General features: G+C 29.7%; 1 protein-coding gene across 9 annotated transcripts in view; it reads right to left on the bottom strand.

The window, feature by feature from the left end:
* Positions 1 to 27,639, bottom strand: part of LOC126746905 (tropomodulin) — a 152,485-nt gene that overhangs the window by 12,044 nt on the left and 112,802 nt on the right. The window contains exons 8-9 of one of the 9 annotated variants that reach the window (XM_050455320.1): positions 7,459 to 7,601; positions 6,582 to 6,877 (exon numbers count right to left, since the gene is read on the bottom strand). The exons of the other annotated variants lie outside the window; for them this stretch is intronic. Of the exons in view, the coding sequence (XP_050311277.1) occupies positions 7,525 to 7,601 (77 nt within the window). The 3' untranslated portion in view covers positions 6,582 to 6,877; positions 7,459 to 7,524. Of the gene's footprint in view, positions 1 to 6,581; positions 6,878 to 7,458; positions 7,602 to 27,639 lie in introns of those variants that run through there. 9 annotated transcript variants of the gene reach the window in all.

Genomic DNA, 27,639 nt, shown 5'->3' with positions numbered 1-27,639 from the left:
TCGTATTATGTAGAGGATTAAATGCCAACCAGACTAAGACAAACTAGAACTAATAAAACTACATTAAGTTCACAATATACCTACCGAAAAGGCTTCATTTGATAATGGAAAAACAGGACAAGCTTCAATCAATAAGGAGTGTCTTAGAAATTCTAGGTTTTCTAGATGAAGACTCTTTTTCAAAAATGGGTATTTTTTTACCTCATGGCACTTTTTAATTTACAATAATTTTAACGAATCATTGGTTACTTAATGATCTATAAAAATTTAATTATATGTTATTTAGTCTAAACTTAATCAAATGTAAATTTACGATGCATAAATATATTAATGCTTTACTGATATTAGTTCGACATTAATTACATTTTCCAAATACATAATATGAAATTTTACAATAACATAAATTCACTTATAAATTACAAATATATATTTAGAATGTACCTAAATTAACATTGTTAAAAAAATTGACATGTTACAATAATTGTGACAGTTTCTTATAATGTAAGACGATTACAAAATGCTTTTTTTCCGATAATTACATAAAATTTTATAATGTTACAAATATACCTTACCCAATATAAATAAAAAAAAAATTGTATAAAAAGTTAGTTATTTTTCACTTAGTCACTAATTTAAGTATTACGCATAATTAATTACATCTATATTTTATTACATACAAAAATATACTTTTGCAATGTAATTTTATATTTTAAACAGAACTCGTGTCTATAGACAAATATTAATTTTGCTAAATTTATGCACATTTCTCATCAAAAATGTGAAATTTGACACTGATTAGGTCAATTTTTACAATATAATACAATTGAAAATACATTTTTATAATTTATTTAGATATTTACATGAATTTTATATATTTTACGATAGTACAAATAAACTTTACCAATATAAATTTACAAAGTAACTGTGTAAAATATTTTTACTGTCCTTTAGTTGCTAAAAAAAAGTGTGTACTTAGTATATGTGTAATAAGTTTTAATATTATATAATCAATGGGTATTTATATTAATTTTATTATTTATATGAATGTTTAAATAATATATGTTATAAAATTTTATGTTTGTACAGATATATACACAGGGTGTTTCTTAACCTATACGCATAAACTTGGGAAATTATTGCTAATGATAAATAATGACTAATAGTGAAAGAAAATTTAAGTAAAATATTTTTAGTTTCTGAGATAATTCTTTTTTTTCACAAAAATGTAATAACTTTATCAGGTGGAATTTTGTTTTCAAATTAAGAAATAGACAAGTCCGGATGATGTTTATTATGTTTAGTAGTACCTACTTTGCTATCAGTTGATACAGTTGTGCTTGTATTTCGTTTTTTATTAAAATTATGCCGCATAATTTTTCAAATGAGGAACTAATAGACATGTTACTGGCATACGGGGAATCAAGACAAAACAGTGTGGCTGCAGCTAATCTTTATGCACAAAGGTTTCCTCATAAGTATCATCCGTCGCGTGAAACTTTTTTGCGTGTGGTTCAGCGGGGTAGAGAAACTGGGAATTTGCGGCCGAGGCCAGGGCAACCTGGTGGAGCCATTAGACCTACGCGCATTTTAAATCTGGAGAATTTGATTTTAGATATCATCGAAGAGCATCCTGACATAAGCACTAGAACAATTGCAACTCAATTTGGATTATCGCCAGTCACAGTTTGGCGGATTTTAAGGCGTGAATTACTGTATCCATTTCACGTCCATAGGGTACAAGCTTTACTTCCAAGGGATCATGCGCCTCGAGTAAACTTTTGCGAGTGGTTGTTACATCAGCAGCAGTTAAACCTAAACTTTACCAGGAACATTTTAGCTACGGATGAAGCAATTTTCACACGCAATGGTATTCACAATTTTCGCAACACGCATTTTTGGGCAGTTGAAAATTCGCATGCCATTCGGCGAACAAACTTTCAACAACGATTTTCAGTAAATGTGTGGGCTGGAATTGTAAACGGAATACTTATTGGCCCTTTCATTTTGGATAATCGTCTAACTGGTGCTCTTTATTTACAATTCTTGCGACTAAATTTGCCGGTACTCCTTGAAGAAGTCCCTCTTCACATTAGGCAGAATTTGTGGTTTCTTCACGATGGTGCTCCACTACATTTTGCGCGACCAGTGCGACGGCATTTGGATCGAATGTGCTCCGAACGATAGATAGGCCGAGGTGGTCCAATTGGATGGCCTCCTCGATCACCCGACCTTAATCCGCTTGACTTTTATTTTTGGGGCCACCTAAAATCTCTGGTGTATGTAACCTAAGTTGACAATGAACAAGAATTGAGACATCGGATATTTGCCGAGAAAACTCGACTAAAACCTGGATTAGCTGCTGTCTGCAACTCTTAGATTAGGCGTGCTCAATTATGTATTGAAGTCATGGAAATAACTTCGAACAGTTACTATAATGGTTAAATAAACATTTATATTGGAAAATTTACGTTTTTTTTTAAATTTTAATTAATAAGTCGTTTATCTCCGTAACTAAAACTATTTTAGTAAATTTTTTTTTCACTATTAGTCATTATTTGCCGTCAGCAATAATTTCCCAAGTTTATGCGTATAGGTTAACAAACACCCTGTATATACCCAATATAAACCTAAATAGTTATGTAAAAGATTAACATTCTTTTACTTAATAATTGGGTACTTATATTATGCATAAAAAATTACGCCTGTATTTTATTACATACAAAAATATACTTTTTCCACGTAAATTTAAATAGAATTTATTCCTGTAAGCAAAATTAGCATTGGTAAAGTTACACAAAATTTTTTTGTAATATTATATAATAATATAAATACTTTTTCCAATGTATATTTACAAATAAATTTGCAAAATACTTTTACGTTTCTTCTTTGGCTAAGAAATTGCAGCTTTACAAATTTAATAAAAAATTACTGTAACTAAATCATTCAGGAGTTACCTCTGAGTTTCTTACAGACCTATGAAAATTTATAAAATAATTGTGTAATAAAGTATTTACATGAATTTTGAAATTTTTATGTTTTAAAAGTTTTAAGTACAAATATACTTTCCTAAGATAAATTTACGAAGAAATTGTGTAAAACATCAATTTTATTCTTTTGCTAAGAAAGTGCAAACTTTCCAAATTAAAAAAAAATTACTGTTACTCAATAAGTCAGGATCTACCTAATCTAAATTTACAAAATAATTGTGTAGTAAATTACTACGCGAATTTACCTGAATTTTCAAAATTTTAAGTATGTATGTATGTATTATGTATGTATGTATGTATTATGTACAAATTTATTTTACTCAAAGTAATTGTGTGAAATTTGATTACTTTTGTTTCTTCTGCAGAAAAAGTGCAAACTTTAAAAATAAAAAAATAAACCATTTCAGAATAAGTCAGGATTTACCTAAGGTAGATTTACTAAAACTTTTTTTTTATTTTATTTACTTTTTACTTTTATATTACTATTTTTATTTAATTTTACTTTTATAAAACTTGTCTTATAAATGGATATTTATGTGGAACCATTTACACAAATATAATGTTTAGTAACTTTTCCATATAAAATGTGAAATTTTGCACTCATGACAGATATTACAAAGTGACACGAATACAAATGCATATTTGCATTTATTTTAGTCAATTATGTAAAACATTATCATTTTCTTTCTTTTGCTAAAAATGCAAACTTTAAAATTAAAAAAAAAAAATACTCAATAAGTCAGGAGTTAAAAAATCAGGATTTGCTTAATGTAAATTTACGAAGTATTTAAGTAAAAAATAACCTACCTTTTACTTAATCGTTGAGCAATTAATGTAAATACTATGCGTATTAAACTAGGTTTCTAGTTTGTTACATATATAAAATTATACTTTTCCAATGTAAATTTATATTATGAATAGAATTCGTGTTGAAAATGAATATTCATTTTGGTACACTTAAACATGTTCTTCATACATTATACGATTACATTAAGGCATATTTACAATTTTTCTGTGTGTAATTTTATGTTTTAACAAATATTGTCCAAGGTAAATTTACGAAGTAATTATGTAAAAAATTAAATACCTGTCGCTTAGTCATTGAGTATTTAAAGTAAATATGCATAATAAATTATGTTTACTTTTCCAATGTAAATTTCCAAAGAAATTCTTTTTCTTTAGTGATATGTTTTACTAAAACGATGTTACAAATTATAAATAATTCATTACTGTTGTTGTACCTAATAAAATTTTAAAATTTTAAATAGATTTCGTTCATGGTAAATGAATATTTATTTTGGTAAATTTGTACATATTGTTGATAACTTTTATATAAATTGTAGAATTTTACAATAACTATGACGTACGATATTTTTACAATGTAACACGATTACAAAGGCATATTTAAATTTTTTTTCTGTGAAATTTTATGTAACAAATATACTTGATTTTATGTTATAAAAATACACCCAATGCAAATTAACGAAGCAGTTCTGTAAATTATTCTAAAGTTGTTTAAAGTTATTTTTCAACTCATTTTTTATTACAAAAACATATTTACAATTTTTCTTTGTGAAATTTAATGTTATAACAAATATACTTTACCCAATGTAAATTTACAAGGCAGCTTTGTAAAATATTCCAACAATGCTTATGTTATTTTTTTACTAAGAAACTTTTACAAATCATACGCAATTCATTACTATTACGGAATATTTCACGATTCACATAAAGTAAATTTAAAAAATTAATTAACTTTTATTTAGTCACTGGGGATTTATTGTAAATATACGCAAAACAAATTACGTCTCTATTTTGCTACATACCAAAAAAATTTACTTTTCCAACGCACTTTTACGCTACTTATGACAGATATAAAAGTACCATGATTACAAAGACATATTTAATTTTTTTTTCTGACAAATTAAATTTTTACAAAATAAATTAAAAAATTATTTGTGTAAAATATTTTTACTTCCTTTCTTTTGCTAAGAAAGTGGAAACATTACAAATTAATTTTGTTTCTTTTGGCAAACTAAAAATTCAAAAATAATACTGTTACTGAATAATTCAGGATTTATCCAATGTAAATTTTCAAAATAATTCTGTAATGAATAACGTACATTTTATGATATTAAAAATATACATTATCCAATGTAAATTTACACGGTAGGTATGTAAAATATTCATATTTGCCTTCCGTTGCTAAAACGTGTACAACTTTAAAATTTAAAAAATATAAATGTTACTAAATAATTCAGGATTTATGTAATGTAAATGTACATAATAATTGTGAAAATTATTTTTGATTTCCTTCTTTTGCTAAAAAGTATAAATTGGACAAATTTTAAAAATCTGTTACGGTTACTACATATTTTATAATTTAAATGTAATAGATTCTGTTTCTATTTCATTACATGCAAAAATATACTTTTCCACTATATTATATTTACTTTGCTAAATTTTAATATTTGCTTTATAACTTTTTTATATAAATTGTCGAATTTTACACTGTTTATGACTTACAATATTTCTACAATGTAACACGATTATAAAGGCATATTTATAATTTTACTTTGTGAAATGTTAAATTAATACGTTATATATAATGTTAAATAACAAATATACTTTCACCAATGTAAATTTACGGAGCAATTGTGTCTAGGCAATAACGAACACGAACGGAAACACGATAAAGAAATTTATTGCCTTTTATTTAGTCATTGGATATTTAATGTAAATATTATGCATAATTAATTATGTTTACTTTTTCAATGTAAATTTTTAAGTTATTGTATAAAGTAAGTTGTTTAACGTTATTTTTTACTAAAAAAGTGTTTTTTCTTTAACTTAATTAAGTATGATATTTACATAAATTTTCGAAATTTTATGTTATTACAAATTATAAATAATTCATTACTTTTATTGAATATTTCATGTTCATATTATGTAAATTTACAAAGTAATTGTGTAAAATATTTTCATTTTCCTTCTTTTACTAAAAAAATTGTAAAAGTTATATTTGATGATTAACCTAATGTAAATTTATAAAAAAATAATCTAATAAATTACCTACGTTTTATCTAGTCACGGGGTATTTAAATTATATATAATCACACGAATTATCCAAATTCTATGTTATTAAAAATATATTTACTCAATGCAAATTTACAAAGTAATTATGTAAAAAATGGACCACCCTTTTACTTTTAGTCATTGGACATTTAATGTACATAATAGATTACGTGTCTATTTTGTTATATACAAAAATGTTTTTGGAACGTAAATTTATATTATTAATAGAACTTGTGGCTTTAAATGAATATTAATTTTAACAAACAACATTAAATAATATTACAATGAAATCTAAATTAAATCATCTAAACACATTATTTCTGTAAATTGACAAACAAAAATCAATTAGTAGGTCAGCTCTTTTATTATTTTTTTTAATTAAACATTTGAACTGCTACAATGAGCCGCGCCCAAATTTAAGTGAGTTGGAAACAAAAAGAAGGATTTTAAATTAAAATAACTTCTCAATGGCTCTTTGTGCTTATACCATTTCTTTGAGGTGATAAAAAAACATAAACAAACTCGAAAAATATATATTTATTATACATAATGATGCGGAAACAATAACATCTCAAAAAAACACATTTATATTTATACAACTTATATGGCAATAAACTTAATATAAAACTACTTAACAAAAAGTGTCCTAGTACAAGTCTTTCTTCTTTTTCTAATAGAATTTATTTATTTAAAAATAAATAGAAAAACATCGAGATTTGTACTAAGACAAATAAAATCCTAATCTTACCGTTTGTCATAAATCCATCTTCCAAAATTTCCTATTCATAATGAATCCAGTGAAGATCCAAGAAATCCTAAATAAGTAACTCAATCCAGATTTGTTGTATTTTTTCAGCTATTGAAGCTTTTATTTATTGTAAATTGTTTTTGACACAAGTACAATGTAAGTAGATTCAGTGTGCCTATTTAAAAACAATTTCCAGAAGATCCAGACAGATTTAAATGATATTTGGCTGCTAAGGGGCTCAAGAAAGTAACACCAAATTATAGACACACTGAATCTAATAATAAACCAAATAATGAAGCCACACAGAGAAAGCTTTATGAATTACGATTTAGCAACAATAAGGCGTTAGTATGCGTTATTTAGTTTAAAAACCTAAAACTATAATTCTGGATCTATTTCCAGGTTAGCGACTTGTTATGCCTTATAGAATTAAACTTTTCACCAATTCATATGTTTTTTTTGTGCACGCAAAGCAAAGAAACACAAGGCCATCTTTAAATCGAAACGGTAACAGGTTATATAATTAAAAAAATATATATGTGTGATTTCTACCGTTTAGATTTAAATTTAGTGCTGCGTAACTGATGGGATGCCTTGTATAATAAACATCAGCCAAAAAACACTTGGATAATTTTAGCTACTACTCACAATGATCAGATGAACGACGTCGAGCGATTTTTTTAACTTTTTTTTATTATAAATAAATATACGGGACTATTCCGTCCGAATGATTTTCGCTTTTCCTCTCGCCGCCAGGTGGATTTGATATTTTGCTTTTATCTTTTGTCGCTCTATAAATTGTAAAAAGTTCATACGATTATTACGTAAACCGTCTCTTGATGGTTTTACTTAATTTATGAGTAATTTCGTACAAAAAAAACTTTTGGTATTATCGGTAGAAGTTGCCTGGAAGCGCCTTAACATTGGATTGATGTCCAATGAATATTAGACACTCTGTACATATTATGTTCAATTTTTATTTTTTATTACAATTTCACTTTGTTGTATCGTAAGAAATTGGAATAAAGAGACGTTTTTTTTCTAAATTTTATACGAGTTAAATTATGTAAGTAAAAAACAAGAAGATTCAGACAGTAATTATGAAATGACATAGTGGTACAGAAAAAAATTCAGATTATATATATTTTTGTATCGTTATCTCGGTCTAACGTGTCATTAAGGGTGGAAATAAAACTGTGTTCTTTCTATGCAATTGGATACACTATGTGAGAAAAACACAATTTTCAGAAAATACAGACTGTAATTTATGAATGAAATGATATAGAAAAACGTTAAAAAAGGTAAATTTTCATTCTTATAATGCCATCTGAGTATTATAAAGAATGGAACAAAATGATGTTTTTGTCTATCTATTTGATTAAACTACTTAAAAAAAATAACAAGCAATTTCCAGAAGCATAATAAAAGATGTGTAATGTGAGAAACACAATTTTGAAAAGAACCAGATAGTAATTTAGAAATAAATTGTGATATAGAAAAAAACTGCAAAAACTTCAACTTTCATTTTTATATCCCCAAGTCAGTCTAATATATCTCAAAGGACTGAAATAAATTGTTTGTTCTACGTAATTGGAACGACGTGAGAAAAAAATAATTGGATAAAATACGTGAGAAATACCATTTTCAGGAAATCAAGAGAATAACTTAAAATTCAACTATTAAATAATGTAGTAAAAACTTGAAAAAGTTAAATTTTTATTCTTATATCACCATCTCAGTCTTACGTATCATGAAGGATGGAATAAAATTATGTTTTCCCGAGGTAATTAATTAAACCAAAAAGGAATTTCAAAAAGATTCCGGATTAACTAGATCCGGATATATCTATTGAACTTGTAAACAAACATTGGGTGGCCATTTAGATCACAATATCTATGCCAGTAATTGTCATGACCTAAATGTATGTACCTGTCACTTTGACATACAGTTGAACTGTTATAAACCGACTTATTTTTTTTTTTTTGTTTTGTGTATTTCAAATTTTCCTATGATAGCAATGTAACGCGTTCTCTCTATTCTACACCATGGAGTCTACTGAATCCCCACTACTTTCAAATGACCACCAATGCTTAAAAAAATCGAAAAAACGCCTCGTAAATCACACTGAGAGCTTGCCAGATGAAATGCTAGTGGAAATCTTCTCATATTTAAGCATTGATGAGCTGTATGGTCCTATCAGAGCGGTATGTACAAGGTGGAAAAGGATGACTACAACAGAAAGCCTCTGGCAATCCATAAAAGTAGACGAAAAAGTGCCTTTGTCTGTTATAAAAGAATGGCTAATCAACAATCCCCAACTAAAGAGGGCGTCCTTTTCGAACAGGCAGGATATCCAATATATTGCACAAGGATTGTGCCTCTATTCGCGCAATTTGGAGTTTTTGAAAATCAATAACTGCTGGCCCAGCAAATTTTTTCCGAGTACACCGTATCCTATTGAATTCAGGAATAAATTTGGAAGTTAGTGCCAAAACAGGAAGTGTTGTAGCTTAGAAAACTACATATTCTACGTATGCGGACTGGATGATCATGTGGTATTTCGAAACAGTGAATGGCATAGTTTACCAATGACATCTTTACTCTCTTTTTGTTGCTGTGAATGGTTTTTAAAAAATAAGGAAAGTGATGCGTTTAAAGTGACTGAAGAGTAAGTCCCTTTCGTTTAAAAATTGATTTATTGTTATTTTTCTAGAGATTAGAGATTAGTTTAAAAAATAAATGTAATATTCAGTATGAACTATAATTTCATTTTTAACTTCATCTCTGGATTTTTTTGGAAATTATATTTTTCTCACATAATTTATCCAATTACGTAGTAGGTACAAACATAATTTAAAGGTTCAATCGGTTTAGGTATCTCCTATTCTTTTTGAGCATGAAATAGTAAAGAAGGTTAGCTTTTTTGGACTATATTAAGAAACAAAAATTGAAGGATGAATATTTTTTTTATAATAATAAACAAAAAACATAATGATTCTGTGGCGTAATGGTAAAAAGACTGGATAGGGTTGGGTTGTGTTAAATTGGGTTAGGTTAGGTTGTGTTGGGTTGGATATGAAAGGTAAATGAAACTTTGCATCCCATATGGCTCTGGAAGAGTAAACCTAATCTCCAAATTGCACCGAAGATGACTGAGTCAATAGTATTGGGGTACAAATGGAAGGAAATTTTTTTATACTACTATAACTTCACAAAGACTCAAATATTAGGGTTGACCCAAAACAAAAAGGAAACATTGCATTGAAAAAAATTTAGAAAAAGCCTGTAAAAAAGCGACGAGTACCAAGAGCTTTTGACACTATACTACCAAATAGAGGAAAAGCCGCGTACTCATTAACGAACTTGTAAGTCTTGTAACTGTAACTGCAACAGTTACTGTATCAAAGGAACTACTGTAACCACGTTCTTTGCCCTCGCGACCCTCTCAATCCGCATTGTTCGCCGTGAGCTCAAGCCGCCATGTCGCAACCAGAAATGATAGCCAGTGCTGCTTTTATTTTAATAGATGCATTAATTGAAAAAGAAAAACGTCCTCGGCGATGGTGGTCTCATGCACTGTATAAAGAGAGAAGTGGATCTTCATTATTTGCAGCTTTGAAGATGCAACAAATTAGCGGACACTACAAAAATTTTACCCGCATGAGTCCAACGGATTTTGAATATTGTATTAATTTAATTGGTCCGAAGATTCAGAAAATGAATACTACTTGCAGGGAAGCAATATCCGTTCAAGACAGACTAGCAGTGACATTAAGGTATTTGGCTAATTATAATTATATTGGTTGCACGGCACACGCGAACCTCGCAAAACAACTTCCACGAACCAACTGAGAATTCCTTTGTGTTCGTCCTAAAAACCGACAAAATTTGGCTCGCGGCAAGCGGCTCTGCGCGTGCTCGCGAACTATGTTCGGTACACGTCCACATTACTGGATTTGGTTGCTGTAACAGTTGCAGTTACAGTTACAGTTCGTCAATGAGTACGCGGCTTAAAACACCTACACCTCGAACGCATCTGGGTTGGGAGGCCAATCAGTTTAAAAATTGACTCGGAGGGAAACGGCCATGATTTTGCTGTTGTAGTAACCGAGTCAATCAGATAAATGCCGGACCTCTACTGTGCTATGTTGTCAGATTAGTTTTATTTTAATAGATATGGGGAAATAGTTGTCGTATGCAGCATTGGTTTAATCCAAATCATTGCCAATCCAATATTATAATTTGTCTATTTAAATTGAATAAGATTGAACCTACAAAAAGGTTAATTTTTTTTTTAATTTTTAGAGAATAAATTAGCATATACAATGATAGTTATATTAAATTTTAAAAATATCATGTTTTTAGGAGATCAATATGACAACTTTGATTTAAATCTTTTCGAGACACAGATAAAGTTGTCGAGTAAAACACTACTAAACAGGAGCACTTTAGACTACTAGAAATATTTATTTATACCGTATTTATTTGCTGCTGACCTGTCAACCGGCCTTCCAGCGGCGAGCAGCGATTTATTTACTAATGAGGCACCGATAAGGCTAGAGGCGATGAAACATCAAAGTAATATCCGACGTCTAAATTCCATACATAGGCCAATGGCAATAAGAGTCTTGCTTGGATCTGCTGAAGCTGCACAATTATTGGCAGGGTTACAACCTTTACTTAGCATATGAAATACAACGAATATGAATAGGGTGTTTCACTGGAAAGTGGAAATAGAACAAACGCAACATACCTCACGGACATATAGAAGAAAACTGTATTGCGTTTTCTGTTGTAAAGAAGACGATGAACCCACAATCTTCGAATATCTAAAATAGAAAGCCGAGGAATTCTCACTAATGCAATAGGAGAGATTAATCCACAAAATCTAGTTGATAAGATTCTAGGCTGTAATGAACCCTGGAAAGCTGTAGAGAACACCTCTGTAGAAGTAATACAAAATAAAATTGCTTTAAAATTATTCTGGAATAGTAATACAGGTCCTAATGAACGACAAAGGCACAGAGAGATCTGAGGTCAAGTCTACACCAGGAGAGTTGCAATGAAAGACAAAGAGGACAAGATTTAGTTGGTCGGGAATATTATCAAAAAAGTCTCTTCACCCCCCACACTCCCCCATGTACTGGATGAACACATACAACCTAGGAGGGCTCTGCTTGCAGATCTATCTATAAGAACAAAAAAAAGGGTTGTGTCGCACGGTATTGATTTAAGACGTATCACGATGAAATAGCGGTAAATATTTTTCAATCGATCCGAGTGATTTCTGCAAAAAATGGCGATTTACTACAAACATTGCAAAATTATTCTTCTTTGGCCAAAATATGCGCGTCGTTTATCCCGGGATTGTCGTCGGTACTGCGTGATACTCGTGGGAAAAGCTTCATTGGGATTTTTATGTTCAAGAAGCGATCTCGAGTGCGTTACAGTGTGTTACAACATTACAACATCACAACAAAATCTTTTTAATGTGGCGTTTGCTTCTGCAGTCTATTTATTGCTATCTTAGTGATATTTGTTCTTGGCAATTATTGCAAAATGACAATTTATTCCTTTTGAGTAAAGTGTATATTATATAATTAATTTTTTTTTTCTGTAAATATTAGATGGTCCATACCGTGTAGTTAAATTGATGTCAATAATGGCCAAAGAAAATAATTTAACCAGGGTCGAGTTGATGACCATGGATTTTGGAAATATTTGATTGAGAAACAGATCTGTGCAACGGATATGTTGAACTGAAAAATTTAAAGTGCACTCCATATTTACCCAAAACGGTCAATCATTCCTGAAATTTTGTTGATCTGGTAACAAGTGTATGTACCAACTGTTTTCAGGGATATCGGTCATGTTTGAAACAATACCTACGTCTGCCAGTTTATGTGTAGGGAATTATATGGATAGGATCCGCAATTTATGGCTACAAATCGGTAACTTAAAAAATAACTAAATGTAATGTGTTTAGTTTAATATAAATATTTGTTTAGTTTGCATATATACCTATTTGTTTAAGTTTTCTTTAGTATCAACTAATAAGAAATACATTAGGTGGTTTGCGAGTTTTCTCTACTTCTAAAAAATACAATTTGAAAGCCATATAGTCTAAATAAAAAAATCTCTAATAGGTGAATGCGAATATATAGGGACCAATGTTCTGGGAATCGTTAGCGTTACCAGTAGGGGTAAAAATGTCTCTAGAATCAATTTAGAATAATTTAAAAGCCATCTCGCTATGGCTATATATATATATATATATATATATATATATATATATATATTATACATATATATATACATATATATATATATATATATGTATAATATAATATATATATATATATATATATATATATATATATTGTAGCATATGTTCCCTTGTAGCAACCCTAAAAGTGTCTGCGAGTACATCAGAGATCACTGAGAAAACATTTTATTGTCACATAGATATGGACGTATTGCAACAAAGGTACCTATATATACAAGGCGGTAACGCAAAACTATCAATTCATTTACAAAAATTTTCTCCAACATGGAGACTGGAAGATACGAAAAATGGCTCCAGATGATAGAAAGGATAGATATGCCCGGAAGAATTATTTTAATTCCCTGGAATACACAGAAAATTACTTCATATGGGTGGAAAATTTGAATTTTTGATTTCAGTTGCCTGGCAGATAATCAAATTTAAATTCTTTATTCATGTTAATAATTATAATCCTACACGTGCCGCAGCAAAGAAAAAAAGAAAAAAATGGCAATATGCATACATATTATATTCATAGGAAGAATATACATAATATATTCTTCCACAACCTTATCTGTCTCCCAAAGGAATTGATGAGGCGTGACTTGTCTATTAAAAGTTTTGAAGCACAGTTGTCATATTAATCCGCTAAAAACACAATATTGTTTTATAGTTATTATTAAGTTTTTATTATTATTTTTAAGTTACTATCATTATATATGCTTATTAATTCTCTTAAAACTAAAAAAAACCTTTTTGTATGTTCAATCTTATTCAATTTGAATAAACAAATTATAATATTGGATTGGCAATGATTTGGACTAAACCAATGCTGCATACGACTATTTCCGCATATCCATTAAAATAAAACCAATATGACAACATAGCACAGTAGAGGTGCGGCACACGATCGGCAGGTTATCTGATTGGCTCGGTTGCTACAACAGCAAAATCATGGCCGTTTTGCGCCGAGCCAAGTTTTAAACTCCCGATTGGCTCCCCAACACAGACGTGTTCGAGGCGTAGGTGTTTTACGTTATCGCCAGGTTTTTTTAGGAGGCGGTCCTCTAGGACAACATAGGCGTAGGCATATTTATTATTTGTTTTGTGCGACACGTGTTAGTTAGTTAAGTTATTTAAATTTTCTGAAAAATAAAAAATAGTACGCTAATGGAGTGGCCATATTTACTTCCCGTCTCACGTATACCTCTAAGCTTCAGATTCAGATACCTTTGTCGACCACATTGGTAATAACTTCTTATGTAAATTTATAGCTTTATGAAATAAAACATAGATACAGAACAAAATTCGAACTTAGACACAGTCAAAGATATTTAATAAAAATTAAAATATTTCATCAAAAAAAATAAAATGAATGATTGTATATGTAATGGGAGTTTGTTCCAGAATTTAAGTATCTAGGTGCGGTTTCAATTTTCTTTACTCAGTTGTAAGAAAGTATAGGTAGCATCCAGCCTGTACCTCGTAGGATAGAAATGCTTATCTTGGTTAGTCTCAATGAAAATTTTCGTAGATAAATATTGAAGAAATTCTTGATATCCTTAATGAACCAAATACTTCTTGAAAATTCAAAAATGAAATTACCATAGATGCAGTGGACCGAATAAAAAATTACTGGTTACGTTCATGCATCTACTTATGTAGGCAATCTGCTTCTTTTCTAAGGCCTTTGAAACCTGCATTCATAGCATCAAGTTTCAAAAAAATTAAACTTTTATTTAACCTAAGCAGCATGGTTTTTTTCAGTCTTGGTTAACACATTTAATATAATTTTTGCGTAACTAAGGCTATACATTGCAAATATCAAGTTGATGTCTAATCTACACAGATAATGCTAAGCCTTTCGATAGGTGGGAGGGACCATACAATTACTTTGCAAAATTGCAATTTCAAGCATCTAGAAGACTTTTTCATTTGCTACTTATGAGCAAAAAAAACGACAATTTGTGGAGTTCAATGGGTTCAGATCATCTACCTACATTACCTCAAGTGGTGCTCTCCAGGAGAGCACTCTTACTCCATTTTTGTTTTTGATTTATATTTATTTATTATTTCACGATTATTGGCAGTAAATTTCTATTTGCAGATGATGTGAAGATTTTTCGCCTTTTAAAGAATCGTTAACTGCAAGTAGATCTTAATACGGTTTATAAATGGTGTAAAAGTTAACAGACTCTCACCTAACCTTCGGAAATATAAAAAGATGTCGATTTCTTTGCTCAAAGATAAAACTGATTACGTAATAAACAGAACAGTTTAACAGAACTGTCAAATATACTTCAAACAGAACAATCTTGTTTAATTCCCTAATAAGTTCAATGAAAGTTCTACTTCTAAGTTTTAGGATCGATGGTGTATATCCGGATTTAGTCAGCAGTTATTGCTTTCAAGGGTTATTAAATGCACTCTTTGCGAGAATTCGGGGAGTGTTTTTTATTGAAAATATGCAGGAATCAAATTGATGCTTCAGACCTCTTATTAGCTTTGAATTTTGCTGTTCCCTGCATCCATATAAGACACAATAATTTTATCTTAACACTTTGCAACAATTGCTTAATTAGTAACGAGCTGACGTATAGAGCGCTGCTCATATGCAGCTGGTTCAATGATGTTTAGTTATAGTTTGATGTTGATATGTTTAGCATAGCTTTGACTGACCTGTTGAATTGGCTGCATTTCTGTCAAATATATAACCAGTGGTACCAATTATACTGTTAGTATTTACTATCAAACATTTGTAAGAAAAACGATCAATTCACTTTTTGCCTAATTTTATAAATATTTACTGTCGAATTGATTGCACCCTATCAGAAAATATATCTTAATTGGCAATGCATATTTAATAAAATATTCATTATTTATATATATTTTTGACGTTGACAATAAAAGTGTGTTCTCGAATTTCATTACAATATCTATACTAACAAATTAATGCTTCCATATATTAAGGGCTTTAGGTAGATCTTATTGTAGATCATATTGTAGACTACCTAAGATCTACCTAAAGCCCTTAATATATGGAAGCATTAATTTGTTAGTATAGATATTGTAATGAAATTCGAGAACACACTTTTATTGTCAACGTCAAAAATATATATTAGTGATATATATATATATATATATATATATATATATATATATATATATATATATATATATAGATATCCGATCATATTGTAGACTACCTAAGATCTACCTAAAGCCCTTAATATATGGAAGCATTAATTTGTTAGTATAGATATTGTAATGAAATTCGAGAACACACTTTTATTGTCAACGTCAAAAATACTAACCTAACTCGCCTTAACTGTCGTTTAATTGTAAAGGTAATAACTGACTAAACAATTAAAACTGAATGAATTGTCACGAAGCGCGTCCTTTTTAAAACCCGATGGAACAGTTTCGAAATATTTGGAATTATCTTCATTGTTTTTGCCGAAAGAGACCAATAGTTTTAGGAGAATACTGACAGTCAAAGCAAGCAAGTATACAAATTCGAGAAAATTAGAACTACAGAAATTTACAATAATATAACCTAAATAACCTAAATTGGGGCCAAAATGGGGCTCTCCAACAAGATGAACTAGGTACTTAAAAACTAAACACTATACATAAAAATAATAAACCAAACGTAAGTAGAACCCTAGAGAAACCCTACGAATCAACTACAGAATACTAATACAATTGTACAAAAACTATAGGAGAATAATTAACGTATTTACATTTTCATAATAATATTTAACAAAGTGGTTTAATTAATGGGAAGATTAGAGGAGTACATTTTTTCAACCCCTTGATATATATCATTGTGATATATGGTGAAACTCGAGTTCCGACCTTATGTATCATATGAAGTTACTGCATAACGCGAGAGAAAATAAAATTAGGTTTTGTTGTTGTTATTGTTTTATGTTTACCCATAAACTATTTCTGTATTAATAGAAATTAAAAACTTATATAGTTTTTGAACGTAGACTAAGAACGAAAAATTAAAAAGTAACCAAAAAGGTCTACACTGTGACAATATAGCTTTGAACAAGTAAGTTAAAGAGAAAATAGGACTATATTTTAAAAAACCTCACGCTTATATTTCATTACGGCTCTAGGTAATATGTATTAGATAGGAATACCACAATACTGAGAGAAAAGATCAGGTCGCATAAGAAGACTCTTATACATAGACATGTATTCGAATTGATGATTTTTTATTTTTTTAATGAAAAATCAATAAAAACACGTTTTTTCTACCGTATTAATGTTTTATATTTTTTAAGTTAAATAAGTAAAACTCTTAAATCTGTAGTATTTTGGTTATTTGTTCATATCCATCAAAGAATATTAGGTATGAATATTTATGGTAATTAAGGATTACCGTCAAAATGATGAATATTAGTGGCTTGACAATGAAGTTAATTTATATCGCGACTCATTACTGACAGCTCGATTTTTGGGTGAATTTATTAAATTGACTTCTTCAGAATTTTCTTGTAGTAAAAGTGGTAATAAGTTCTTGCAAGATTTTCGATAAAATTTTCTTCGATTAGATATATTTTCTTTAATTATACTATAAAAATAATATTTTATCACAAAAAAATGTCCAATCAGCACTCTTACTTTAGAAATTTAACATATTGCAAATTACATACTAAAAGTTTAAATAATTTAATTATTGCTTATAATAGTTATTAAATGTTTTGATAATTACATGCATAAAATATAAGAATACCTGAAAAGCTGTCGAAAATCTATTGATTTAATTTACTTATATTTATAATCATATAATAGAAAAAAAGATAGTGTTACTATCCTTTCAAATGTTTGCATTTTAAATAATAACCAAGATTTACGGCGACCAATGTGGTACTCTACAACAGATTTTTACCCATTTTTGAATTATCAAATTTAAATTGAAATTGGTACTCTCCTATTAAAATAAAATAATCTGTTATTATGCCACCGTCTTCGAGGAAACGTCCAGTCCAATTTTCTTATTAATTATTATTAAAATATTATATATAATCTTATTAAAATATAAAAATAGGCATTATTGAGTATTTAAGTCAATTGAAGAAGTATTTTTATATTTTCCATTGTATTAAGTTATTTAAAAAAAATTTGATCGATTAAGTGTATTTCCAGTCCGGTCTAGTCGAGATTAATATGGTATAGGGTTTTGAAATTTTGATAGCCAGTACCGTGCGCACACTGTTTTTAGTTTTTCAAAAGTATTTTATTAGAATTGTGTTACATTGGTGGAACAAGGAAACAGAGATACTATCTATTATATTTAACAGTATGTCATATTATATCTTTTATTTGTCGAACTATGTTTGTTAAGTATATAATTTTATTTAATTTAATGATTTTCGTAACTATGTATTAAAAATAGTTACAATGTAATATTTTATTAATTTATACAAAATAAAAGCTAATTTTAAATACAAATTACAAACATGCAGGGTGTTTTTTTAGGCCTGTGACAAAATTCAGGGACATGTTCCTTGGAGAAAACCAATCAAAAAAGATGGTAAAGTTGTACGAAAAAAACTCATTTTTTTGGGAGTAAGATATTTTTTTGCAAATTATATATACAGTGGCGGAAAAATGTATAGAAACTTTTTATTTTGACAAGTATAATTTTAAATTATAGCTATAATTTTCGTATAACAGTTGGAAATAAGTATGGAAACTTCTACTATTTAAAAAAAAAACGGTATTATAAACATTATGATTAACACTTTTCTAGAAAATATTAATTTTCTAGAATACCCGTCAGCATCTAAGATTGCCTGACATCTTTTAGGCATAGAGTCGACCAATTTTTGAAGAGTTTCTGCAGGAATTTTTAACCCTCCGATTTTTTATAATATTAAAAAATTGTTAAAGGCGTTTTTATCTTGGAATGCATCCGAAAACGGTGATCTAATATTTCAATTAGGTCTGGGGATTGAGATGGCTATTCAAGAACAGTTATTTTTTTTCTCACGAAATCAATCTTTTACTAAATTGGTCGAATGTTTCGGCTCATTGCCCTGTTGCAACGGCAAACCTTCTTCTGCAAATAGTAACCAGTAACCATCCAAATAGCAGTGGCGAAGCGTACGAGTAGACAAGGTAGATACTGTCTACCCAAAATTATCCAGTTATTTCTCATTAATTTATTGCGTAATTATTTCATGTAATTGTTGAATTCAAATTAAAAAAAAATAACACATAATGTAGTCGCTCTCCTTACTATTATTATATACCTAGTATCTAAACGGCTATAATATCTATCTATCTATAATATCTAAGGCGCGCCCTGCCTGACGCACCAATTAAAATAAAAATGCAGGGCTGACACCCAATTAATGTATACGAGCCCCAGGAAGACACATTGATATTTGTCTTCCGAAATTTGGAGCATCTAATCGAACCATATACGCATCAAGCAGGTGACAGAGGTCCAGCCGCATCAGTATTCAGCCTATTACGTATGCAAAATTTACTCGCGGGAAAGACATTTGAGCTTTTGTCTATCGAAGTCGACCAGCTATTTTATTATGCTCTTGAGGGTTATTGTTTATGAACATTTGGACACGCTTGATCTGGTCGGACGTAATACATCTTCAGTTTTGTTTTTTGATGAATCTGCATTTGGCATTTGGTGCGGGCGCGTGCTATTGTAATTTAATAATTAGTATTTTTAATTTTGGGTGTATAGAAAAGATTTTTTTAGTGGATATTTTAGGGGTTACTTATGAAAGACTGTTTGATATTGACAATTGTATTTTAGTTGTGTTTTTATTTGTCTTTAATTAATTTTAAAATAATGGATATTATGGATTTATAAGTTATGGTTATACCTATGTTGTGTTTTTTTTGTAAGTAGTATTTATTTTTATCTATCTATCTTTTTATGCTAGTAGTAATTATTTTTTTTTTATATCACTACATATTTTTCTCTTTGAGTTAATATTCCATGCGCTTTCATTATCTATTTCATTAAAGTGAATAATATTGAATACACATTTTTTTCTAATTAACAATTTTTATTGTTTGTCTACCCGAAAGAAAAGTTCACGCTTCGCCACTGCCAAATAGATCCATTGTACCCTTCACTTGAATAATTGGCCGTGTCCCAGGTCGGGAAAAACATCCTCAGACCATTATGTTCTCGCCTCCATGCTTCACAGTTATAATTTCGTACTTTGCTTTAAATCTTGCATCCACCGGTCTCCTTACATATTTCCTGCCATCAAATTCAAATAGAGAACGGTATAGCATATTTTTCTCAAGACCAATAGAGATGACTGTCAAACTCCTTTCAGGCCTTTCTATATTGCTTTGATAGAAAATGTGGCTTTTTACAGCAACTCTCCCAAAAAGACCCTCCATCAAGTAGACAGTTTCTTACGGTTGTATTATATATATTATAATAAACGACTTTTTTCTACCCATTTTAAGTAAACCCACAATTTTTTGTCTGAGATTATATGAAAAATAACGTTAGAGGTGTTTTGGCAAGATAAATTAATATTTTATATTGTACTGAAGAACTAGGACTGAATACCTTAAACACAGAATAAAAATAGTTTCCATACTTTTTTCCAACTAGAAATTCCTTATCGCCGAGAAAACATAAACACAATACCTTTTTGAATTATTAAGCACAACAATTGTATTGTATATCTGTGGCGTTTGTTTAATTTACCGAAATTTAAAAGGCTCCAGAAAAATTCAGTAATTAATTAATAAGTATTATTGAGAGTTTCTAAATATTTTTCCACTAGTATATTTGTCTTTTTTAATTCTTAGTTTTTGTTATATATTTGTGTTAATTTTGCCTCTTTTTTCTTAATTTCTTAAAAATTATTTAAATGTTTTTAAGAGTGTTTTGTCCGTTTATGTAGTCCAAATGTGTTAATAATGTATCTTGTAAAGTTCAAGAAAAAAAGAAACAGTTATCATTTTATATTTTAAATAAACACCAATTACATCCATTGTAGCACCCTGAGGATGGCCTAATATAGGCCAAAACGTCGGCAGTATTAAAAAAATCATCTACGCCTACGACGAAATATAAAGGTCCACAAACTTGAATAATGACTGCGATGTTGCCACCACTGGTGAAATCAGATATCTTAAATTAACTTAAAATTCAATTATGAATGATTAGTTTGGTCTATACTTGGTAATAAGTATATAAGTAATAGCAGAATGCCGTTCTGTTTTAATTGCTCTAGATTTATTTTCAAGATTCCAGTAACTTTTGGCCAGATTTTCTCCATCCATTTTAATTCTGCTATAGCAACTCTTCAACCTTATTTGTTGGTACTGACAGGAATAAGTTACCACATACTTTCTAGTATACCACACACTTTCTGAGGTCTCTCAAACATTTAATTAAACATAACAAATACGCTTACAATTATTGTTTATTCTACATAGATCTTATACAAAATCTATAGCTTAAAGTTACAGAAAACCCAGATTTATTCTCCTCCAGCAGCTTGTAGAACTTGACGCCCCATTTCTGGCACCGAAAAAATTTAAATCTATTCTTACGGCAACGCCTGAGGAGCTTCCGCACGTTCGTCTCCTTAATGAACTCAGATCTGGAACTACCTCGGCAGTTCCTAACTACTAACGATTGCAAATTGGATGAGCGCAAGATCAACTGTTCCGCTATAAAGTCCATATCGTCTCTATTGAAAAAATACGCCCTTCGCAGTAAGGGCGACTGATCAATCCATTTGGAAACCACTATGGAGGGCACATGGCTATCCGCCCTTATGATTTTCCATAAGGTGGGTGTATAGGATAAATGATACCATCTGGTACATACCGCACGTACGTTCCGATCGATTTCTTCGTTTGACAAATAGGAGAAGATCTTGACCAGAATTTCATCGGGGAGCGCCTGCGTCCAGTCTGTGAATCGCAGTTTTTTCGTGGGTGTTCGTCGCACCACGAAATCGCCCGGCGATGGATTGATAGTCGACGCGCAACTCGATCTTGTCAAATAATTATGGCCGATCTGCGCATTTCCGTCCATTTTACCATAAATTAGGAACTTTTAAACTGAACAAAATTGACAAAAAAGAAACGCTTTAATTTATTTATTGTCGACATGTGTCAAAGTGACAGTCCACCTACTCGATCCTGACCGCCAAGGTGAATTTGAAATTAAAATGACAGTAGTCAATGTCAAACTTATTGCAAGCCAAATACAAGTTTTGAGCAAAATTTAAATTGTCCGTCTAGTTTGATAGTAATGTGAGCCGGCAAAATTTTGACAGTTCTGGGTGAAGGTGGCGCTAAAATGTTTTTTTAGCTGTATTGACGGGCATCTTAAATTCTCTGATTTATTTAGAGATTGTGTTTTTCTCACGACGTACTGATTGATTAATTCTATGGGAAAATCAGTATTTTATTACTATTTATGGAAAACAGAAGGTAACATTTTTCTGAAAATTTGGTCGCCATGGTAACAGATAATGCTCTATCGACCTAAAATATTTTTAGCACTGCAGCGTTGCCGTTTATATATGAAAAATTGCGACACATTTGATTTTTTAATTGAAACACCCTATATATCTTTAGATATTTTGATTCCCTGTTTCGTTTTTAGTTTTTTATAGTCATGCTTTCCTTAACCTATCTCTAATAAGGTACTAGAGGTTTCCAGGAAAAAAATTTTGCGTGTTTTTTGTTAAAAACCAGGATATAACTAATTCTTTATTTCTCAACTATTTAAGTTCCTAAAAAGCTCAAATTTTAAACCACTTTAAGAGATAATCTTGATTAACTTCTTATAACCTGATTTCATCAGCAATATACAGGATCGTTGAAAATTAAATTCAAATTAAGGCCGCGTTTTAGAAATAAATACTTATTTTCGCGAAATTTGATAATTTTAAACATTTTTATGTTTAAAATTTCTTAGCTATGAAAACGTCACAATGGTTTAATAAATGAGAGTGACATTTTTAGTTATGACAGTATCGGTTTTAATTATAGTATTACATTTATGTTTTATAATAAACTTTATTAAAAAAAAAATATTATTATTAACTACTCAAATGAAGTTTTAACGGGTCTATTTATTTTCCATCGACAATGTGTTCAAATAATAGCAAGAACATGTAGAAAATTTAACACATTGTATCTAGGTTTAGGACAAACGGATAAGAAAAGCTTATTTATACTATAAAATAATTCGTTAGTTATAGGTAAAAGTAACAAAAAAAGTATTATTATAGGAAATTACTAGCATTATTCTCTTAACATTTATAAAATCGTTATCTGGCTGTAATATATTCGTCGCTCTTTTAATTTCGATTTCATCTACCTCTTTAAAACAGGTAAAACTCGCTGACGTAGCTCTTCTTCACTGTTTACTAGTGTTGCGTACACCTTATAACCCTATATTAGTTCCCTTATAACCTTATATTATCCTACAAATAAAAATCAAGGTGTATCAGATCTGGCGATCTCGCCGGTCAATCTAAGCCATCTATCATCAAACATGTAGTACAAGTCTTGTTACACTATCTCCACAGTAAGGTGGGGCTCCATCAAGTTGAAACCAACAAGTACGAAAATCTTGCAATGGAAGATTTTTAGCAAAAAATCAGGACTTATATCAACCCAAAAATGATTATTTCTTATGTACAAAATTTCCTCCCTGGGAAATTTGGCTTCGTCGGTCCAAATTGTTTTTCTTACAAAGTCAGCGTTTCACAAGACTATCACAACAGAATATGGTACTGTGATAGTTTTGTGGTTCTAAAGCATGAACTTTGGTAAATATGTATGGATGCATTTTATCATTGGCTAATATACTCTGAATTGAATAAGACAAACCTAAATCATACTTAGCACTTAAAATTGAAGCTTGTGGATATGCCAATACATTAATAATATTATCTTTTTCATTGGTAAGTGGCTTTGTTTTATTCAATTCAGGTTTTAATTTAGAACCATAATTGATAAAATTGTTTTGTAACCTTCCAAACTTTTGCCGATACATGAAAATTAATCCAAGTTGATCTCTTAAAGTTTTGTAAAGTAATGTTTAAAATTTGAGCTTTTTAGGAACTTAAATAACTGAGAAATAAACAATTAGTTTATCTCTTGAGTTTTAACAAAAAACAGGCAAAATTATAATAAATAGGAAATTATATATATATATATATAATAGGAAATTATGATTAAAAAAGACTCAGAATGAAACACGGAATCAAAATATCTAAAAATATATAGGGTGTTCTGTTTAAAAAATCAAACGGGTTGCCATTTTTCTATATAAGCGGCAACGCTGCAGTTCTGAAAATATTTTAGACCGATAGAGCATTGGTTGTTTAGTAGCCTGTTACCATGGCTACTAAATTTTCAGAAAAAATGCTTCGATCTGTTTTCCATATACGGCTAATAGTACAGTCAATCTCGCAGCAAAAAAGGTCTGCAATTTCAAAAAATACATCATGTTACCATTTTTTGACAGTTGATAGTGATCCATGAGAAAAGCTTAAAATTAAAAAGTTGAATCCCCCTTCCACTCGAATTTTTGGAAATCTCAAAAATATTTTGGATTTTATTTTTCGCGGAAACGGTTGGACTTACAAACAACTAAGACATAAAATGAAAAGAATAAAATAAAATATAATTTCCTTCATGGGAGGACAGAGATAGAAGACGCCAAACTTACCAAAATTCAGTTTTTCGAATTTTCATCGTGAAAAATATTTTTTTTTACAGTCGCTTGAATTGAATAAATGTAAAAAAACACATACAATGTATAAACTTCTTTTGTAAGATAAACCGTTTTTGGGTTACCGCGTTCTTAAAAATCTAAAAAAAAATTGGCTTTGATTTTTCGCGAAAACGGTTCGTTTTAAGAAATAAGGTGCACAATACATAAAATGTTGCAAATTAAATTCTCTACAATTACCTTCATGGGAGCGAAGCCGTACAACCAATAGGGACAGAGATAGAGGGCGCCAAAGTCACCAAATTTAAGTTTGGTTTAAATAAAGTTCATTTTCATTTTGAGATATTCGGTTAATCAAAGAGCAGGTGGTTTTGTGATTTTTATTTCTTTTATTAGGCATGTAGAAGAAAATAAATCTAGAAGAAACTCACTAAATATAGCTATTTTCTTGCCAATATCCAGCTCATAAATAATATTATGACATGGTAGCTTGTAGAGACTCATTTAAAGATAAATTATAATTAAACTTTTCTAAACATCGACATTGTATAATTTTGGAAATGGTAGGTAGTCTGTTTCTGAATATTTGTTTCAAACAACACCAGTTTATGGTTTTATGTACTGTGAGTTTCCACAGTACCTGATTGTATAATTTCTAACCCTTTAGTAACAAAAATGTACGTCCTCCTATCCTTCACCCTGGTAGGCTATGTAATTAGTTGACAAAAATTAAAATTTTCAAAACAATCTATTAAAGGAATTATTTAAATTAAATAAATTATTACATAAAAATACTTAGTTACTACTAAATAATTACATTAAAATACCCCACACATACAACCTCATCTAAATTTGGATAAACAAAAGAGAGCACCTTGTCAATGTCTTCAAGAAAAGCACCCAAATTAGATTGAGGAGCTTTATAAAAAACTCTTCAATTTTACTTATCTAATTTTCATTTTCAAAAACAGAAACTCAACCCGCTCATCGACAGCAATATAACTTGTTTTTGAATATGTGTATTTTTATCACGCTTATATCAGTTTTACTTGTATGTACATATATACTGTTTGTCTACTAAAGTTGGCAACATATGAGAAACTTTTTTATTATTAGTTTTAGGAAAAAAGCGAATTTAATTAAATAATGTTCGTTTAAATTATTAGAGCATATTACATTTAAATGCACCTCTGAAGTATTACAAGGACAGGAAATTAAGTAATTGAAAGGTTATAGTAGTGTATAGGAAGGTTATCATGTATGTAATATTTCTTTTTCTAATTCTTTATTACACATCACTCCGACTTCGTTATGACTTAGTCTTCCAGTAAGTAATCGAGTTCATTTTTTCACAACTATAAACGATTGTTTCTCATATTCTCGATAAATTTTCGTGGTATAATTATTTGGCATTTGGTAATACAACAATCTTTAAAGAGAAATTTAGTTAGCAGCTCTTATTCCTCTTCGTCGACAGCAGATAAATCCATTTTAACGAAATCTTGTTCCATATCATCTTCTGATGAGACCAATGTAGTTCATATTAATCGTTATTCGAATGAACATCATCCATCGGACATTCTCTTCATTGTTATCAGAAAAAAATATTTACTGTAGACGGCACTAGACTCCTCAACACTAATTGTTTATTATTGTGTAATTGCAAAAGACCAACAGAAACGATTAAATTAATGTAATAACGAAAAAGACGGGCAGCCCAATAACAATGGTAACATTTTCAACCTCACTTCTTTAGTGTTTCTCGTTTTGTAATCTAAAACTAACAACGTACGCAATTAACTACGATAATATTTTAAGGAGAAAAAAAAGTGAAGTCCTTGAATATACTTAGACAAGAGTCAACATGGAGAAAAGGTGACAACTAACGAGAAACAGACGAAAATAATTAGTTACGCATATAAGCGCTCTTTTCGGAGATTAGGTCACATATGAATAAAAATTCAAATATTCCAATTTTTTTTTCTTCGGATCTTCTGGAAATTATATTTTTCTGGCGTAATTTATCGTATAATATAACATAGAAAAAGCATCACACTCTACGATCTAGAATGAAAATTGAACTTTTCTAAACTTTCTTTATTTTCTATATGACCATTTCATTTCTAATTTAAAGACTGGATCTTCTGGAAATTGTGTTTTACTAGAATAGCTTATCCATTCATTAAAAAAAAAAACATATTTTTTCGTTAACCTTTACGACATCTTAGAGTTAGATGGCGGCATATAAATAAAAAATTTTCAACTTTTATGTATATCGTCATTTTATACCTAAATTACAGTTTGGGTTATCTGAAAATTGTGTTTTTCTGGCATGGTTTATCGGATTACGTATGAAAGATATCCTTTTTTATTGCCACCCTTTACCATACGTTAAACTGACATAAAGATATAATAAAAATTAACCTTTCCATTTTTTTCTATTTGGTATTAGCCTACCCAATTACAGAAAAAAAATTATTTCAGAGCTCCCTAAACTTTCAGGCAGTTTTCTTCTCAAAATTTTCTGCTTAATTGAAAATAATATTAAGGACGTACAGGCAATTTCTTAAAGAAACCGAATAACCAAAAAAAATATTAGTTGAAAGTACATATGTAAATACAAAAAAAGGTGCACTTTTTATAAAAGTTGAGCAAAAAACCGGAAATGTGCAATAGATTATTAAAAGTAGCACAGATTTAAAAAAAAAAGTATCGTGCATTTTTATTATAGACAGTGCATTATCCTATGCACACACATACAAGTAAAAAAAAAAAGATTTAGAATTTCTGTATGTGTATGCATCGTTTAAAGCACCACATAGACTCAAAGGCACAAATAGAGTTATTA

The sequence above is a fragment of the Anthonomus grandis genome, chromosome 18 (genome assembly GCF_022605725.1).
Source record: "Anthonomus grandis grandis chromosome 18, icAntGran1.3, whole genome shotgun sequence".
Lineage (NCBI taxonomy): Eukaryota > Metazoa > Arthropoda > Insecta > Coleoptera > Curculionidae > Anthonomus > Anthonomus grandis.
Note: the sequence above shows the minus strand (reverse complement) of the source record. Positions and strands in the feature narration are given on the sequence as shown.